Source organism: Pleurodeles waltl, chromosome 4_2 (genome assembly GCF_031143425.1).
Source record: "Pleurodeles waltl isolate 20211129_DDA chromosome 4_2, aPleWal1.hap1.20221129, whole genome shotgun sequence".
NCBI classification, from domain to species: domain Eukaryota; kingdom Metazoa; phylum Chordata; class Amphibia; order Caudata; family Salamandridae; genus Pleurodeles; species Pleurodeles waltl.
The window spans coordinates 891337213-891356956 of record NC_090443.1 but is presented as its reverse complement, the minus strand read 5'-3'; the positions used below and the strand labels follow the sequence as shown (position 1 = coordinate 891356956).

Below are 19744 nucleotides of genomic sequence, written 5' to 3'. Positions count from 1 at the left end.
GGGGATAGGGGGTGGGGGTGTCACGGCTTGGGGAGGTGGGGGAGCTTCAGATGGGGTTAGGGGTGCGGGGACGGTCCTACACGGAGGGGGGGTTGGGGAGTCCTGCAGTGGCAACAGGAATGAGCATTCCTGTCGCCAGTATCGTTACCGCCAGGGATTCCGTGGCGGTGCTCCCGCCACAGAATCCCTGGCGGTAAGGATGCACAAAGTACTGCGGGCAGTGTTAGGTGGACCGTAGGGTCGAAGGTGGTCTACCTTCGGTCAGGCGGTCCTACCACCCTGGCGGTACAAGTGATGAACTGGCTGCAATACAGCCAGTTCACTACCATTGTCAAAATGGTGTGGCGGTGCAGGACCGTCAGGGTCATAATGACCCCCTATATCTCATTTTGATATAGTATATACAGAGCCAGCTTCCTACAGTAGTACTATGCATTTGTTGCACTCAAAGTTATTAAATGAGACACAAACTCAAAGTATACATCTGAGAGCAATTTAGAAAAATATAATTTCTTTTCATATATGTTTCAAACCCTGGAACTTCATAATCAAGTAAGTAGATTTATAAGCATAAATAACTTCTAGTTTCAAAAAGTCAACACAGTGCTATTTTTCACTTCAGCAATGTTAACCTATGGAAAGAAAACAAGAATGCAGTTTTGCTGGAAAATATATGGCTGACAAATCCAGTCTTTGGGGTTTAGGTCAATAATAGGCAAGGTTCAAATCAGTACCAAGAGTGCACTCACAGAGGTACAGGGGGGCCAGGTGCAGAGGTCAAATTCAGAGTCTGGTACCCATTGTTAACCAATGGAGACTGGGGGTGAACGAAGATGCACTGCTCACGGATGAGTCAATCTCCTGGTGTTGAGGTAAGCACAAGGGGGGCCACAAGGCAGCACCAAACGTACACCCTCAATGACCTTCAATGGGAAGAAGAACTGAACTCTAGCTCCTTTAGGAAAATGGATTTACTTACAGAGAATGCAGAGAGGAAAGTTCTTAAACTACAAAAGGAAATCTTTCCTCTGGAGAAAGAAATTGAGGAGTTAAATTTGAAGATAGCGACTGATAAGAATTACGATATTCTTAATGACATAATAATGAAATTTCAAGAGAATATCAAAGAAAGAAAAGCGAGGAAATTAAAAAGAGATGAACAAGATTATGTGAATGGTACAGTTTTTACATTCTCTAGGAAATATAATCATTTAATCAAAGGTACTTTATCCAGGATACCATCGAATACTTCTGTCAGCTCAGTAGCCACATCCAAAAGTATTCCATCAACAAGTGATAGTGATAGAGAGAGCAATGAGGGATTAACATCAATTTCACATGTAGAGAGGAATTCTTTTTTTTTTAAATTTTTTTTTTTACAAGAAATGTGGAGAATACAACAAGGCAATCGAGACCAAAATATTATGACTGCTGCGGCTCTCTGACATAATTTGGGCGGAGAGCCGCCAGCAGCCTTACTGGCGGTTAGCGGTGCAGTGGAGGTTGCTCCGCTGTCACCGCCATGTCAACACAACATCGCCATGCCTATTACGACTAAGTAGTAGGCGTGGCAGTGTTGTGTTGGCAGGGTGCTGGCGGCAGAGCAAGCACCATGGATCCCAATCCCTCCTGGTCGACCACCGCGACCACCAGGCAAGGTGATCAACCGACAAGGGAGGGGGGGTGTTGAGTGTTGTGTGCGTGAATGGGGGTGTGTGTTTGTGTGAATGGAGGGGGTGTCATGTGTGTTTGTGTGCATATGTATGCAAGTGTATGTGTGGGTGAGTGAATGCTGTATGCAGGGTGTGCTGGAATGGGGATTGTGGGTGGGGGTGTTGGAATGGGGATAGGGGGTGGGGGTGTCACGGCTTGGGGAGGTGGGGGAGCTTCAGATGGGGTTAGGGGTGCGGGGACGGTCCTACACGGAGGGGGGGTTGGGGAGTCCTGCAGTGGCAACAGGAATGAGCATTCCTGTCGCCAGTATCGTTACCGGCAGGGATTCCGTGGCGGTGCTCCCGCCACAGAATCCCTGGCGGTAAGGATGCACAAAGTACTGCGGGCAGTGTTAGGTGGACCATAGGGTCGAAGGTGGTCTTACCTTCGGTCAGGCGGTCCTACCACCCTGGCGGTACAAGTGATGAACTGGCTGCAATACAGCCAGTTCACTACCATTGTCAAAATGGTGTGGCGGTGCAGGACCGTCAGGGTCATAATGACCCCCTATATCTCATTTTGATATAGTATATACAGAGCCAGCTTCCTACAGTAGTACTATGCATTTGTTGCACTCAAAGTTATTAAATGAGACACAAACTCAAAGTATACATCTGAGAGCAATTTAGAAAAATATAATTTCTTTTCATATATGTTTCAAACCCTGGAACTTCATAATCAGGTAAGTAGATTTATAAGCATAAATAACTTCTAGTTTCAAAAAGTCAACACAGTGCTATTTTTCACTTCAGCAATGTTAACCTATGGAAAGAAAACAAGAATGCAGTTTTGCTGGAAAATATATGGCTGACAAATCCAGTCTTTTGGGTTTAGGTCAATAATAGGCAAGGTTCAAATCAGTACCAAGAGTGCACTCACAGAGGCACAGGGGGGCCAGGTGCAGAGGTCAAATTCAGAGTCTGGTACCCATTGTTAACCAATGGAGACTGGGGGTGAACGAAGATGCACTGCTCACGGATGAGTCAATCTCCTGGTGTTGAGGTAAGCACAAGGGGGGCCACAAGGCAGCACCAAACGTACACCCTCAATGACCTTCAATGGGAAGAAGAACTGAACTCTAGCTCCTTTAGGTAAATGGATTTACTTACAGAGAATGCAGAGAGGAAAGTTCTTAAACTACAAAAGGAAATCTTTCCTCTGCAGAAAGAAATTGAGGAGTTAAATTTGAAGATAGCGACTGATAAGAATTACGATATTCTTAATGACATAATAATGAAATTTCAAGAGAATATCAAAGAAAGAAAAGAGAGGAAATTAAAAAGAGATGAACAAGATTATGTGAATGGTACAGTTTTTACATTCTCTAGGAAATATAATCATTTAATCAAAGGTACTTTATCCAGGATACCATCGAATACTTCTGTCAGCTCAGTAGCCACATCCAAAAGTATTCCATCAACAAGTGATAGTGATAGAGAGAGCAATGAGGGATTAACATCAATTTCACATGTAGAGAGGAATTCTTTTTTTTTTTTTTTTTTTTTTACAAGAAATGTGGAGAATACAACAAGACAATCGAGACCAAAATATTATGACTGCTGCGGCTCTCTGACATAATTTGGGCGGAGAGCCGCCAGCAGCCTTACTGGCGGTTAGCGGTGCAGTGGAGGTTGCTCCGCTGTCACCGCCATGTCAACACAACATCGCCATGCCTATTACGACTAAGTAGTAGGCGTGGCAGTGTTGTGTTGGCAGGGTGCTGGCGGCAGAGCAAGCACCATGGATCCCAATCCCTCCTGGTCGACCACCGCGACCACCAGGCAAGGTGATCAACCGACAAGGGAGGGGGGGTGTTGAGTGTTGTGTGCGTGAATGGGGGTGTGTGTTTGTGTGAATGGAGGGGGTGTCATGTGTGTTTGTGTGCATATGTATGCAAGTGTATGTGTGGGTGAGTGAATGCTGTATGCAGGGTGTGCTGGAATGGGGATTGTGGGTGGGGGTGTTGGAATGGGGATAGGGGGTGGGGGTGTCACGGCTTGGGGAGGTGGTGGAGCTTCAGATGGGGTTAGGGGTGCGGGGACGGTCCTACACGGAGGGGGGGTTGGGGAGTCCTGCAGTGGCAACAGGAATGAGCATTCCTGTCGCCAGTATCGTTACCGCCAGGGATTCCGTGGCGGTGCTCCCGCCACAGAATCCCTGGCGGTAAGGATGCACAAAGTACTGCGGGCAGTGTTAGGTGGACCGTAGGGTCGAAGGTGGTCTACCTTCGGTCAGGCGGTCCTACCACCCTGGCGGTACAAGTGATGAACTGGCTGCAATACAGCCAGTTCACTACCATTGTCAAAATGGTGTGGCGGTGCAGGACCGTCAGGGTCATAATGACCCCCTATATCTCATTTTGATATAGTATATACAGAGCCAGCTTCCTACAGTAGTACTATGCATTTGTTGCACTCAAAGTTATTAAATGAGACACAAACTCAAAGTATACTTCTGAGAGCAATTTAGAAAAATATAATTTCTTTTCATATATGTTTCAAACCCTGGAACTTCATAATCAGGTAAGTAGATTTATAAGCATAAATAACTTCTAGTTTCAAAAAGTCAACACAGTGCTATTTTTCACTTCAGCAATGTTAACCTATGGAAAGAAAACAAGAATGCAGTTTTGCTGGAAAATATATGGCTGACATATCCAGTCTTTGGGGTTTAGGTCAATAATAGGCAAGGTTCAAATCAGTACCAAGAGTGCACTCACAGAGGCACAGGGGGGCCAGGTGCAGAGGTCAAATTCAGAGTCTGGTACCCATTGTTAACCAATGGAGACTGGGGGTGAACGAAGATGCACTGCTCACGGATGAGTCAATCTCCTGGTGTTGAGGTAAGCACAAGGGGGGCCACAAGGCAGCACCAAACGTACACCCTCAATGACCTTCAATGGGAAGAAGAACTGAACTCTAGCTCCTTTAGGTAAATGGATTTACTTACAGAGAATGCAGAGAGGAAAGTTCTTAAACTACAAAAGGAAATCTTTCCTCTGGAGAAAGAAATTGAGGAGTTAAATTTGAAGATAGCGACTGATAAGAATTACGATATTCTTAATGACATAATAATGAAATTTCAAGAGAATATCAAAGAAAGAAAAGCGAGGAAATTAAAAAGAGATGAACAAGATTATGTGAATGGTACAGTTTTTACATTCTCTAGGAAATATAATCATTTAATCAAAGGTACTTTATCCAGGATACCATCGAATACTTCTGTCAGCTCAGTAGCCACATCCAAAAGTATTCCATCAACAAGTGATAGTGATAGAGAGAGCAATGAGGGATTAACATCAATTTCACATGTAGAGAGGAATTCTTTTTTTATTTTTTTTTATTTTTTTTACACGAAATGTGGAGAATACAACAAGGCAATCGAGACCAAAATATAAGAAAGGATCGAGAAGGAAAACAAGTAGAGGAAAGAGGGGAAAAACACAAGCTCAACGTACGGGAATGAAAACAAGATACTGGGACAGGAAAGTCTAAGCAAAGGTTGAGCACAAGCTAATATTGTAATAAACCTTTCAGATAGGACCTTAGCACCAGAGGAACTAACTCTTTTGAACAAGGGATTAGGATTTTGTCCTCTGAATAAGGGAGACATGTGTAAATCCAAAATAGATCTTTTTAAATTTGTGAGAAAACTTAAACTTAAGAAACATTTAGTTTCCCACCGCCGCGTCGCGTCCCGGTAGCTCCGCCCCCTTGCACCTCATTGGCCGCCCCGCTCCCACCTCCCAGCCACACCCCGGGTGCTGCCGTGCCGACCCAAGACGCACCCACGGACCCTTCACCTGCCAATCCTGCAAGTTCTCCTGCATCCAGACCCGCACCGCGCCCGCCAAACCAAGCACCAGCAGCAACCACCTGAAGTGCATCCTGCTCAACACCCGCTCCATCCACAGACACGCCGTGGAACTCTGGAACCTGCTCGACACCACATCTCCAGACGTCGCCTTCCTCACAGAAACCTGGATGAACGCCTCCTCAGCGCCCGACATCGCCATCCTGGACGGATACAAGATCACCCGGAGGGACCGCGTCAACCAGACAGGAGGAGGCATCGCCATCGTCCACAAGAACACCATCCGCATCACGACCAACTCCGACGACACCCTCACAGCTGCCGAACATCTCCACTTCCAGATTCACACCGACCCCAAGACCACACTCAGAGGCACCCTCCTCTACAGACCCCCAGGACCCCGCACACAATTCAGCGAAGACATCGCAGACTTCATCAGCCCTCACGCCCTCTCCTCCGCTGACTACATCCTCCTAGGGGACCTCAACTTCCACCTGGAGAACAACAACGACAACAACACCACCACCCTGCTGGACAACCTCGCCAACCTCGGACTAAAGCAACTGGTGAACACCCCCACCCACTACGCCGGACACACGCTTGACCCAGTCTTCTCCTCCAGCAAGTACATCTCCTTCAGCCACTCCACCGGACTCCACTGGACAGACCACAGCTGCGTCCACTTCAGCTTCAGAAGAACCACGACTCACCACCACCCACAACAGGCTCCCCGCAGAAGCTGGAACAAGATCACCACCGACCAGCTCTCCACATCACTGAGCCAAAACCCTCCCGCCAGATCAGTGGACCCCAACCAAGCAGCCAACAACCTCACACAGTGGATCACCAACTGCGCTGACAACCTCGCACCTCTGAAAACCCATCCCATCAGGCCCAACAGCAAGAAAGCCTCCTGGTTCAACAACGACCTCAAGAACTCCAAGAAAAACTGCTGCACCCTCGAAAAAGCCTGGCGAAAAAACCCGACTACAGACAACATGACCGCCCTCAAGCACGCCTCCCGCAAACACCACCAGCTGATCCACACCACCAAGAAGACAGCATTCAAAGAACGACTAGACAACAACGCACACAACAGCAAGGAACTCTTCAGCATCGTCAAAGAGCTCTCCAACCCCAGCGCCGGAAACAACGACATCACCCCCTCACAAGACCTCTGCGACTCACTTGCCTCGTTCTTTCACCGCAAGATCGCCGACATACACAACAGCTTCGGCGCACAGACCACGCACCCAACCACCACACCGACACCCCCCAACACCACCCTCCGCGCCTGGACCCCGGTCAGCACCGAAGACACCATCCATACGATGAACACCATCCACTCCGGATCACCAACCGACCCATGCCCCCACCACGTCTTCAACAAGGCCGACTCCGTCATCGCACCCCATCTCCGGGACATCATCAATTGCTCCTTCAACACCGCTACCTTCCCGGAGAGCTGGAAACATGCCGAACTCAGCGCCCTCCTGAAGAAACCATCAGCAGACCCTACCGACCTCAAGAACTACCGCCCCATCTCGCTCCTCCCGTTTCCTGCCAAAGTCATCGAGAAGACCGTCAACAGACAGCTAGCCGCCTTCCTCGAGACTAATGGATCCCTCGACCACTCGCAGTCCGGCTTCCGAGCCAACCACAGCACCAAGACCGCCCTCATCGCAGCCACTGACGACATCCGAACCCTGCTCGACAACGGGGAAACAGCGGCCCTCATCCTCCTGGACCTCTCCGCAGCGTTCAACACTGTCTGCCACTGCACCCTTGTGCAGCGCCTCAGCAGCATCGGAATCCAAGAGAAGGCACTAGAGTGGATCATCTCGTTCCTCGCCGGAAGAACCCAGAGAGTCCGCCTCCCCCCGTTCAGATCCGAGGCCACCGAAGTCATCTGCGGCGTACCACAAGGATCATCACTCAGCCCCACCCTCCTCAACGTCTACATGAGCCCCCTCGCAGCCATCGCACGCCATCACAACCTCAACATCATCTCCTACGCCGACGACACCCAGCTGATCATCTCCCTCACCAACGACCCAGCCACCACCACAACCAACCTGCACGAAGGGATGAAAGAGGTAGCCGAATCGATGATGAACAGCCGCCTGAAACTGAACTCAGACAAGACGGAAGTCCTCATCCTTGGATCATCACCCTCTGCCTGGGACGACTCCTGGTGGCCCCCTGCCCTGGGCAGCGCTCCCAAACCAACGGACCACGCACGCAACCTGGGCTTCATCCTGAACTCCTCCCTCTCGATGACCAGACAAGTCAACGCCGTCTCATCATCATGCTTCAACATCCTACGCATGCTCCGAAAGATCTTCCGATGGATCCCCACCGAAACCAGGAAGACGGTCACCCAGGCACTCGTCACCAGCCGACTGGACTACGGTAACACCCTCTACACTGGAACCACGGCCAAACTACAGAAAAGACTCCAACGCATCCAGAACGCCTCCGCACGCCTCATCCTTGACATCCCCCGACACAGCCACATCTCCGGACACCTGAGAGACTTGCACTGGCTCCCCGTCAGCAAGAGAATCACGTTCCGCCTCCTCACCCACGCACACAAGGCCCTCCACGACCTGGGCCCCAGGTACCTCAACAACCGCCTGACCTTCTATACTCCCACCCGCCAGCTACGATCGACCAGCCACGCCCTCGCCGCCGTGCCACACATTAGAAAAGCCACCATGGGAGGAAGATCCTTCTCCTACCTGGCAGCCAAGACTTGGAACTCCCTCCCCATCCACCTCTGTCTGACCCAAGACCACCTCTCCTTCAGGAAGCAACTCAAGACCTGGCTGTTCGAGCAGTAGCGGTCCCCCCTCCCCCACCGCCTTGAGACCCTCCGGGGGAGTAGCGCGCTATACAAATTTCTTGATTGATTGATTGATTGATAGATACAGAGAGGTACACAAATAAATGTGCGCACAGGGATAGACACACAAAGCTGAGTGCTCAATGAGGCTTGGAAGTGGATCCCCGCTCTGGATCTAGCCCTTGGTCTCCAGTTCCTGGGCTGATGATGTACCCATGTCACACATTTTCATTCTTGCTCCTGCTGGCCAATACATTATCGCCTCCTCTAGTTATTGCTGATTGCTCACAGACATAATGTTACTGGTAAAGTGGGGCCCACAAAACATCCAGGCTTCTTGTGACTTTGCTAGATTAAGAGTAGGTACAGAGGAGCACGCTGCAGATCTGCTAGGCCAAATGAGTGGTTGTGAGTTAGCAGGACGCTCCTCCATTGGTTTGTCTGGCTACCTTTCTGTGGGTCTTGAGATGAGCAGTGCTTTTTTCTTTAATGTGCATAAACCGTCTGGATGGTGTACTGGGCTGAGCTTCATACTGCAGAGCTAATTCATGGGTGGTGATGACCTATAAGTAACTCTTGAGTTATGCTTTGAAGACTCATGAACTATAATAACTATTTCATAGAGGGAGACAATCATTTACTCCAGAGTCTTCCTCATTTTTATATTTACGAATGGTGACAACTGAAGCAAAGTAGAGCAGGGAAAGAGAAGATTACTGCTTTTCAGAGTCGAATAGGCAACTTTAACTACTAGTAAGGTAGAGTATGGCAGCACAGTAAAGAAACATATTTGTTCACAAGGAGACACTTGAGAAGTAAGTCAGCAAGTACATCCTTCATGTTTACTGAAGTTTATATACTTACTGTTAAGAAATACATCATTATAATTTGAGACAAGTGTATACGTCTGGCAAATTAAACGAATACCCGTACTGACATGTCAACTTGACTTTGAATATAATATTAGAAATGTAATAGCCATTTTGAATTCTGACATACTTAGTCAATAACACTATGACTATTACTCATTAGTGTGCAAATTCAATATTAATTCATTTATAGCACATTTCTAATTGGACTCATTTAGAATAAAGCAGCAGAAATTACTATAAATAAACCATCATTTACCTCTTCCTGGTAATGAAATTCGTTCGCTTCAATTTTTTGAATTTCTTCAAATATTCTGCACAAAAAAGGAAAATCTGATGAATTGTATCGGAAACAAAAAACAAAACTACTTACAAGCACAAACGTCAATTTACGTAGTAATATTACCTTTGTTGAGGACCCATCTGTTGCAACATTTTCAAATACTGAAACACTATGTGAGTTACCTAAGGGAAAGAATGAATTTTTATTAATTAAGTACAGTATGCCAATAAATAAAATCAAGTGCACCTGAAATGTGCAAATTTATAAAAATTATTTTAATAGGTTTGAGCTTGCCCAAGCGAAGCATGGGTTTTTAAGAAATGGTTAGCTAAAAAGAAACACAGGCATGCTATGTATGTTCACCTGTGCCAGTCTCTCACATCTTTCTCTGTGACACTTCTTTCAACGCCATAGAGGAGGGAGTGGCTGGAGAATACGCATCTTGTGCCCACGCATTCCTACAATAAGAATCATCACTTTTTCCAGACAGGAATTTGTCGGTCCTCTCCAACAGCAACATACACACGTGGGTCTGGGTATAACAATTATCACCGGATTTGCAGACAAAAGTGGGGCTCCATCCAGGGGCAGGCATTTCCACTAGCTAAAGTGCCTTGGAGCACTGTAACAAGAGGCCTAAGCCTTTAAGGCTCACCACCAAGTGTTGCACTTCCTGCAGGGGTGAAGGTGGGAAGCACCTCCACCCAGAGCAGGCTTTGCTTCTGACCCAGAGAGCACAGAAGCTCTCACCCCATGGGGTTAGAAACTTGTCTTGTAGTGGCAGGCTCGCACAAACTGGTCAGCCTTACACTAAAGGGTTGGTTAAAGTACAGTGGGCATCTCTAAGATGCCCTCTGGGTGCACTGTACAATACATCCCACACTGGCATCACAGAGGGTGTATTGTGCTGGGAAGTTTGATACCAAACTTCCCAGGCTTCAGTGAATCCATCATGGAGCTGTGGAGTTCGTAAGGTCAAACTCTCAGCCAATGTACTTAATATGGCAACACTGCACTTACAATATTTAAGATTGGACTTAGGCACTGTAAGGGCATATTGCTCATGCAGCTCTGCCTGTAAGGCCTGCTAGAGGGGTGACTTACCTATGACACAGGCAGTGGGTTGTGAACATGGCTCCCTGAGAGGGATGCCATGTCGACTTTACATTTTTCTCCTCACCAGCACACACAATCTGCAATGGCAGTGTGCATGTGCTTGGTGAGGGGTCCCTTATGGTGGCACAACGCATGCTGCAGCCCTTAGGGACCTTCCCTGGTCACAGGGCCCTTGGTACCACAGTTACCTTTTACAAGGGACGTATCTGTGTGCCAGGGGTGTGCAATTGTAGAAGAACACTGGTGCTGGGGCCTGGTTAGCAGGCCCCAGCACACTCTCAGTCAAGTCAGCATCAGGATCAGGAAAAAAGTGGGAGGTAACCATGTCAAAAGGGGGACTTTCCTACAATTCAAGAAGGGGATACCTGTAAAGAGAATGTGTGCTGAGGATGGCTCCAAGCCTTCCAAGCACTTACCCACAGGGGATGCGCTGGTGCTCCCCCCAAGAGCCCCCGGAAACATGCCCTCACCAGGGATGGCAGCGGAAGCACTTTCACTGACACCCTCTCGCCTCCTGGTGATCTGATGGTGTCAGCGCACACGCAGTGCATCCATGTCATCAAAAGACGCTGGGACATGCTAGAAGCCGTTTGCTTCCAGCACATCAGAGGAAACAGGTACGTTTTTCCTCGGAGAGGGAATGGTAAGGGCAGACAGGCACAAATAATTTTTCCTTTTCCCTCTGCAGTGCATTCCTGCTGTGGGATCATAGAAGGAGCCGCAATTATGCAGGAGGAATGCACACACTAGCCACTAGGGATATTCTTTTGGGGAATGGCACCCATTTTTCCCATTTCAGGCCCCCCCGGCCATGGTAGATCGGCCATATTTTAGGCCAATCTGCCTCCCAGGGGGAATAAAGCTACTAGACTCTAGGGATTAATTTATGTGCCATTTTGGGGACCGGCCCCTTGGGGAAGGGTCACTCCCTACTTATCGGGGTATTAATTTTGGGCATTATCTGCCCCCCCCCCCCCCCCCTTGCTCCAGAGGGACAGATTTGCCATATGTTTAGGCCAATCAGTCCGCAAGAGGGGCAGAAAGCCACTAGACATCAGGAATTAAGTTACGTGCATTTCGGGGAGCAGACCCTTGGGCAAGGATCGTTCCCCACTACTGGGGTTTTTATTTTGGCCATTTTCTGTTCCCATCCCAGAGGCAGATCAGCCATAATTTTAGGCCAATCTTCCCACAAGGGGGGCTGAAAGCCACTAGACACCAGGGATTAATTGATGTACATGTTGAGGAGAAGCCCGTGGGCAAGGAGTGCTCCACTTTAATGGGGCACCTATTTTGTCAGTTTTCTGCCACCCTGGGGCAGATTGTCCATATGTTTAGGCCGATCAGCCACAAAAGGGGGCAAAAAGCCACTAGACACCAGGGTTTAAGCTATCTGCACATGAGGGGGGGGGGGGGGGGGGGGGGGGGTGGACCTTGGGCAAAGGTAGCTCCCCATTACGGCAATATTTTGTCATTTTCCTGCCCCACGTGGGGGCAGATCGGTCACGTTTTTAGGCTCATCTGCCCACCAGGGAGTGGCGATGGAAAGCCACCAGACACCAGGGAAAAGGTTTCTGTGTGCACGTGAACTGAAGTTCGGCTGACAGTCTGAGTATACTGGTCTTTGGCTGGCTGTGTGTGTAATGACATTTGCTGATCTGCCCCCAAGGTCAGATTTCACAGTGTTTTATAAAGTTAACTATTTTATTTCTTGTCATCATTTGCATTTGTGATCTTAATGTTTTCCAGTGCAAAGCTTTTGATTTCCTTGTGGCAGCTCGTGCTTGCTGTTTTGGCACTGGCAGATCTAGAGTTTGTGTAGTTGCATGTGTTTGGTAAGAGAACATATTTTGCACCATTTACTTTACTTCAAATGAGTATCATTGCCCCACATAAATGTTTTTTTTTTTTTTAAATGGTGTAATAATTGCAGCATATTTAGCTTCTATTTTATTGTGTGTCGAATTCTCTTTGGATTTGTGCAAAGTTTCTACTGTATTGTCTTGTGTCTAATTTTCTTTTGTTTTTCCTTTCTAGTGGGGTATCATTGGTGCTTGCTATGTCTGTGCAGAGTAGGTGCAGGCGATCCTCAGTCTAGCTGTCTCTGGCAAGTAAGTGGTATCGTTTTTGAGTATACAGGCCCGTGTACTTTGCACTGACTGACTTACTTCTAGATTACTCTATGCCAGTAGTTTGAATTTCTGTTTGATAAAGCCACACTTAGCTTATTACTTATTTTGCACAGTGTTGGTTATGTTGACTTGTCTTGTTACTTTCATTAGTAAAGATCACAGCTAGCGACAGGCTGACTGCTCAGTAGGGTGTTGGTTTGCTTTTCAAATCTTCCTCTGATCATGGTTCTGAGACTGACTCTGCATCTGAGGCAGAGGCAGAAGTCCAAGATTCTGGAAGTGAATTATCTGTCCAATACGAATCATCTGATGACAAAGCCATTCTCTGTGCGAAAGAAGTGCCTCTTTCAGAGGAGGATACTGATATGCTGAGAGTGCAGCAGGAGGAATCTAGATAGCAACCTGGACTGAAAGGCATTTTGAAGTCTTTAATTCTGGGTTGCCCCAAACACGGTCCAGCCTGTGCTGCCACCTTTAGTGGTGTTGTAGGGTGTAGAGTCAATACTGAAAACTTTTTGCCTATACATTTCTTTCAGTTGTATATGAACAATGTATGTTTGGATGAGACTGTTGACCAGGCTAATTTATATGCTGAACCGTATATGAGGAAATACAGTGTAGAGACTTAAGCCCCACTCTAGAGCTACCCTGTGGACGCCCACAAATGTGGATTAGTTGAAGAAGTTCTTGGGTTTAACTTTTTTGATGGGCTTGATAAGGAAGCTGTCTCTGTGTTCATACTGGTCTACTAGTCCCTTGATGTCAACTGCAATATTTCCTGCAACTATGAGTTGTGATCAGTATTTGCTTCTGCTCTGAATGCTGCATTTTGTTGATAATGCTTTAGCATTGCCACGGGATCACTCTGACTGTGACTGTCTTTTCAAGATTCAGCCTGTCCTTGATCATTTTGAAGATCGCTTTTCAGAGATCTTTGTTAAAGGGAAATAAATAGCTGTGGATGAGTCTTTGGTCCTATTCAAGGGATGTTTGGGTTTTGGGCATTCTTAGTAAGAGCGCATTTTATGTAATTAAGATGTTTATGCTGTCAGAGTAGTACTGCATATGTCTATAATTTAAAGGTGTACACTCTATTGGCCCTCCTCGGTTGTCCGTCCTCTTTTGGAGTCAGTGAGACAATTGTGTGGGAACTTAGTAGAGGACATTTTAACAAAGGTCACCATTTATACATAGATAACTTCTACATTTGTGTGCAACTGTTCAAGGAATTGTTCAAAGTGGACACTGTTGCAAGTGGCACAATCTGCCCTGACCGTAAAGGTTACCCTAAAGCGCTTGTATGTAAAAAAAAACTTCAGAGAGGACAGTACAGGGCCTTGCGTAGTGATGAACTTCTATCTGTGACATTTTCAGACAGGAGAGATGTACACATGCGGACAACCATCCATAATGGAGTAATTAATCTGTGACTATTTGGGGTCAGGTTGCTGAAGTGAGCAAACCTGTGTGCGTATTAGACTGCAATAAGCCTACGGGTGGTGTAGATAGAGTAGATCAGAGGTTGGAGCCTTACACTGCTGTTCATAAGTCATGTATTTGGCATAAAAAGTTGGCTGTTCAATTGTTTCATTTATCAACCTGCAATGCTTTTTTGTATTCAAGGATTATTCTCCTGGTTCAAAGATGACTTTTGTTCAGATTCAGTAGTCTGCGATAGGCATCCTTGTTGTAGTTGGGGCAGGCAAGTGTTCCTAGAGTTGGAGTGGCGGAGGATGAGGCTAGACTGAAAGAGCCCCACTTTCTTGATTACATTCCCCCACACCCAAAAAAAAAAAATCGCTGTAGGAGATGTAGTGTGTCAGAGGAGGCCTGCAGAAGGAATCGCATGTACTGCTCAAGTGTCTTGGACTGTGTGTACCCTCATGTTTTAAATTGTACCAAACGCAACTGATGTTTCGGGAGCAACTGTGAGCATTAAAAGGAACGGACTGATTTGTATAATTTTATAATTTTTGCTCAGTTTCCCAATTAACAGTAGTTAAATGCATTTAGTTAGACATATTGTATTTGTAGTCATAGTTGGTTTTTCATCTCCTTTGTTTAAAAAAATAATAATAATAATTATGGCAGTGTGTGGGCTAGTGCTTGGCTGGTTGTGTGTGAGAGCTGGTGTTTGGGTGGCGGAATATGTGTAGTGACTTGCTGCTGGTCACTACACATGAAACTACCAGCCAAATGCCAGTCCACACACTGTCAGGTGTTGTGACTGCTGTCTCATTGCTGTGGGCGTAAGAAAGCGATGGGCCCTTGAATGGCACTCTCAGTTGATGTGAGTCTTGTAATGTGCTGGGCCCGGGGCTGGCAGTGTGAATGGTTTTGTGTGTATCACACGAGAGGGTGTGAATGGCCTGTAACTGTAAATCTGTTGGTGCCTTGTCTTGGCTTTAGAGCTCACGAGCTGTGTCACTGGTTCAGTTTCTTGAACTTTTAATTATCAACAGTGTATTTCATTTTTGTGAAATTTCTAGTTAATAAAATGTACATTTATTTACATTCTTGTGCCAAATTCAACCAGTATGTGGGTGTACTTGAGAAAGATGGTTGTGCAGTAATATTCTTTTTTTCTGTCTTTCTTTTCCAGGGTGTACATTATCTCCACAAAATCCACTAACCCAAGATATTTTCATTAACTACACACGAAGGGGACTCCGGGGTGGCTCACATGGATCCCTCAAAGTACCGGAATCTACTGGGAGCCTCAAGCTTCCTGCTACCCAGCGTTCCCACATATCTCCTGATAAAAATGGTACCTCTCCTATGTGTGTGGGGCTAGTGCCCTCAAAAGTGAGGGGTCCAAGATACAATGTGGCAACATTACAATTACAAAAGGAGTAGCTGCAGTCTTTGGGCCTGGGTTCGGCAGCCACCCAGGAAAACCTGCCAAAACAGGCATTTCTGACACCTAGACACCTGGGGGAGTATATGGTGGTGTGACTCTTGTGGATCCCATATAGTTTTCTTACCCACAGTGCCCTGAAAACCTCAAACCTTGACTACAATCACACATTTTCCTCACAGTTCTGTGCCATATTCTTCCAGAATCAGAAGGAATCCACAAAATCCTAAAACACAGTTTCCCCACTTGTCCCAATAACAATGCTGCCCCGCTTGTGTGGCTGGGCCTAGTCCCGTGACAGGAATGAATCATACTAACATCAAATGGTAGTCCTCGCAAAGGGAATCTCATTGACCTTGGTTTGATTTGCCCTGTTGCAGACACCAGGCCGAGCCACAGAAGTGATGTATCATTTTGATCAGAAGACTTAGGGAAATGCTGGCTGCAAGGAAATTTGTGGCTAACCACAGATTCCTGAACGTTCCATCACAGAAATGTGAGGAAAATTTGTTTGTTTTTTTAGTCAAAGTTTGAGGTTTGCAAGGAATTCTGGGTAACACAATCTAGTGACAGCCACGCAAGTCAGCCCACCCTGGATTCTTCTAGGTGTCTAGTTTTTAAAAATGCACAGGTTTGCTAGGTTTCCCCAGGCGCCAGCTGAGCTAGGGCCCAAACTCCACAGCTAGGCACCTTCCGACCCTCCATCCCCCCCAAAAAGGTCAATTTTCAGTGGATAAATGTGATGTGTCCATGTCACAGGAACTAGGCCTACCCACACAAATGAGGTACCATTTTTAATCAGAAAACTTAGGGGAATGCTGGGTGAAAGGAAGTTTGTGGCTTCCCGCAGATTCCAGAACTTTCCATCAAAGAAATGAGAGGAAATTTTGTTTTTTTAGACAAAGTTTGAGGTTTGCTTCAGGGTAACACAGCCTGGTGAAATCACCCCATCCTAGATTCAAGGTGTCTAATTTTGGAAAGATGTATAGGTTTGCTAGGTTTCCTAAAGTGCCAGCTGAGCTAGGACCCAAAACTCACAGCTAGACACATTGCAAAAAAAGGGTCAATTGTCAGTGGAAAATCGTGATGGGTTCATGCTGTGTTTTGGGCAGCGTCCTGTTGCAAGCACTAGGCCTACACACACAAGTGAAGTACCACTTATCAGGAGAGTTGGGGGAGCACAGAATAGTAGAATACATGTGTTATATTTACTGACTTACAGTAGTGTCAGTGGCCTCGCGGTCTCTCTGAGAACGCTGTGATCCGAAGGTTCTCGGGATCGCGAGGACACGCGAGGTTCGGAATCGGTTGGGGAAAGCTTAATGGAGTGTGTGGCCTGTTTTGGTTGATGGCACCTGGAATAAATCTTAACATACGCACGCTAATTGATCGTGCATCATTATAACACTGGCGACGAGAGCCTGGAGGAGACAGGCGTTACCATCAACCTCTCATGAACCCATGAATCTTACTGTTTAGTCACACCAGTTGACTGCTGGGCGTCGTTTTCAACAGGCCAAACGTTTCTGATCTTCGTGACTGAGGCTGTCCTAATTGGGACAGTGAAACTGCTGATATTTCTGGAGGCGCTGCGATACTCGACACAGCGTTCAGGTGGGCTGCGTTCATGTGTGCGATGTGACTTTTGGATTTGCCGGTTGTTTTCTCTTGCGCATACGCACAAAACAATTGAACATTTTCAAAGGAATTTGACTTGTCCGTGTACACTGATACATATTTGGTGTTATTTGGCGGCCATTTTAGGTGTATTATTTTTCTTCAAACTACTTGATTAGTTTATTGTATTCTTCAGCTGTAAAGCTATTAAGCTCCTTGCACCAATTCATGAACTAGTTGGAACTGTCGATTTTACAAGTATTATTATCGTCACAATGGCAAATACTACAATGTCACAGCCTCCTGCATTTTTATCGGACAAAGGTGACCCAATCTTGCCGTGGAAACGCTGGAAAAATCTATTTGATTCCTATTTAATAGCGATTGGAGGTGAAAAGTTTTCCCCTTTAAGGAAACAAAGTGTACTTCTGCACAATTTAGGAGTGGAAGGCAGGAATATATATGACAGTTTGGAAATATTGCAGATTGGTGGAGCTGAAGGTGAACCAAGAGATGTGTACGAGATGTCAACCAAAATGTTAGCACTACATTTTGAATCCAAGCTAAATATAGTCCTTGAAAGACATAAGTTCTTTGCCAGAACTCAAGGGAAAACAGAAAGTGTAGGAAATGTTGTTGCTTCCCTGCGAACTTTAGCACGTACATGTGATTTTGGTGACCTTACTGACTCTCTTATCAGAGATCAGCTAGTGCGTTGTACCAACAATTGACGTGTGCAAGAAAAGTTGTTAACAAAAAACCCTGATCTGAGAGAGGCGATTGCAATAGTGGAAGGAATGGAAAGCACCAGCAACTGGATTAAAGAAATGCATGATCCTGGAACACACTCTGTCTCTGAATCGGATACTATAAAAGTGACTAGTGATCGTGATGAAGTGTTAAAAGTCAGTTTCGACAACAAAAAAGGAAAAGAAAATAAAGAAATGCGATGTTCCCGTTGTGGCAACTCAGGACATATTGCTAACAGTTCAAATTGTTACGCTAAGAATTCTGTTTGTAGAAAGTGTGGAAAAAGGGGCCAATATGCAAGGGTTTGCAAAGCTGAAAAACAGTTGAATGTAGATTCTATTACTGACGATATGGGCAAAATGGTGTTCTGCGTGAAGTCTGGTGATGGTTGTGTTGTAAACAGTGTAGGAACTGTGGATGTGGGACCTATAGTTATGCCTGAATGTGTTGTTAGAATAGATGAAAAAGTTGTTAAGGTGCTGGCAGACTCAGGATCTCCTTACACCATGGTAGGTGACAAGAATTGGCACACAATCTTTGGCAATAAATATGGTCCTTTAGAAAAACCGGATATTAGTCCAGTGAGTTATGGTGGCACCAAGATTGACATAATAGGTTATAAGGTTATGACAATTCAATTTCAAGATAAAATGACTGTAGGAAAGGTTTATGTAGCCAAAAGAGGGGACAATTTGTTGGGTTGGTGACATCAGCGGGATATGGGTATTAAGTTAGATCCTAACGCTGCATGTCAAGTCTTGGTGGTGAATGAGCAAGATACCAATCTTGATATTTTTGAGGAATTTCCTTCTGTGTTCAATGATAAGCTGGGTGCCTTAATGGTTTTGAACACAAGATAATTCTCAAGAGTAATGCAACTCCTTCGGTGCAGAAAGTGAGAAAAGTCCCAAGATTAATGTTAGAACCTCTCAAGAAAGAACTTACAAGATTGTTGGATTTGGGCGTAATTGAAGAAATTGAATCTTCTGAGTGGTTAGCCCCAGTAGTTTTGGCACCGAAGGAAGGTGGGAAACAGATTTGCATGTGTGTGGACCTCAGGGAGCTCAACAAACACATTTGGGTGGATCGTCAACCTTTGCCGAATATTTCAGAAGAATTATCAGGGTTGAATGGCTCAAAGTTTTTCAGTGTTCTTGACCTATCGTCGGCTTACCACCAAATTGTCCTTCATCCTGATTCTAGACATTTGACGTCTTTTGTGACGCCGTTGGGAGCGTACCGATTCTTGAGGATGCTGTTTGGGCTAGCCTCGGCTGCCGCTTGTTTTCAACGAGTTATGAAAAAGATTTTAGAAAGTGTAACTGGCATTCTATTTTTCCAGGATGATATCTTGGTACATTGAAGAACGCTAGGTGAACATGACAAGATTTTAAGAAGAGTATTAGGGAAACTGTCTTCATCTGGTTTAACTGTAAAGATGCAAAAATGTAAGTTAAGGGTCACTTCTGTTTCTTATTTGGGTCATACCATTTCAGGTGAAGGCACAAAGCCCAAACTGGAGCTAGTTAATTCCATTATCCTAGCTCCTGAACCAAAAGATAAGGATAGTGTACGATCGTTCCTTGGCATGGCAGAGTATTACTCCAAATTTATTATGAATTTTTCCAGTATAGTTCAACCTTTGAGGTCTCTTCTTAAAAAAGGTACTGAATTCAATTGGTCTGAAGAGTGTAAGGTGTCTTTTGAATTGGTGAAAAACAGTATTGGCAAGATGCCGACTTTAGGGCA

At 45.9% G+C, this 19744-nt stretch overlaps 1 protein-coding gene across 1 annotated transcript in view; it reads right to left on the bottom strand.

Annotated features, from left to right (window-relative positions):
* NRDC (nardilysin convertase) overlaps nucleotides 1-19744 on the bottom strand; it is a 780134-nt gene that overhangs the window by 461758 nt on the left and 298632 nt on the right. The window contains exons 13-14 of the mRNA XM_069232676.1: nucleotides 9647-9705; nucleotides 9500-9554 (exon numbers count right to left, since the gene is read on the bottom strand). Of these exons, the coding sequence (XP_069088777.1) occupies nucleotides 9500-9554; nucleotides 9647-9705 (114 nt within the window). The remainder of the gene's footprint in view (nucleotides 1-9499; nucleotides 9555-9646; nucleotides 9706-19744) is intronic.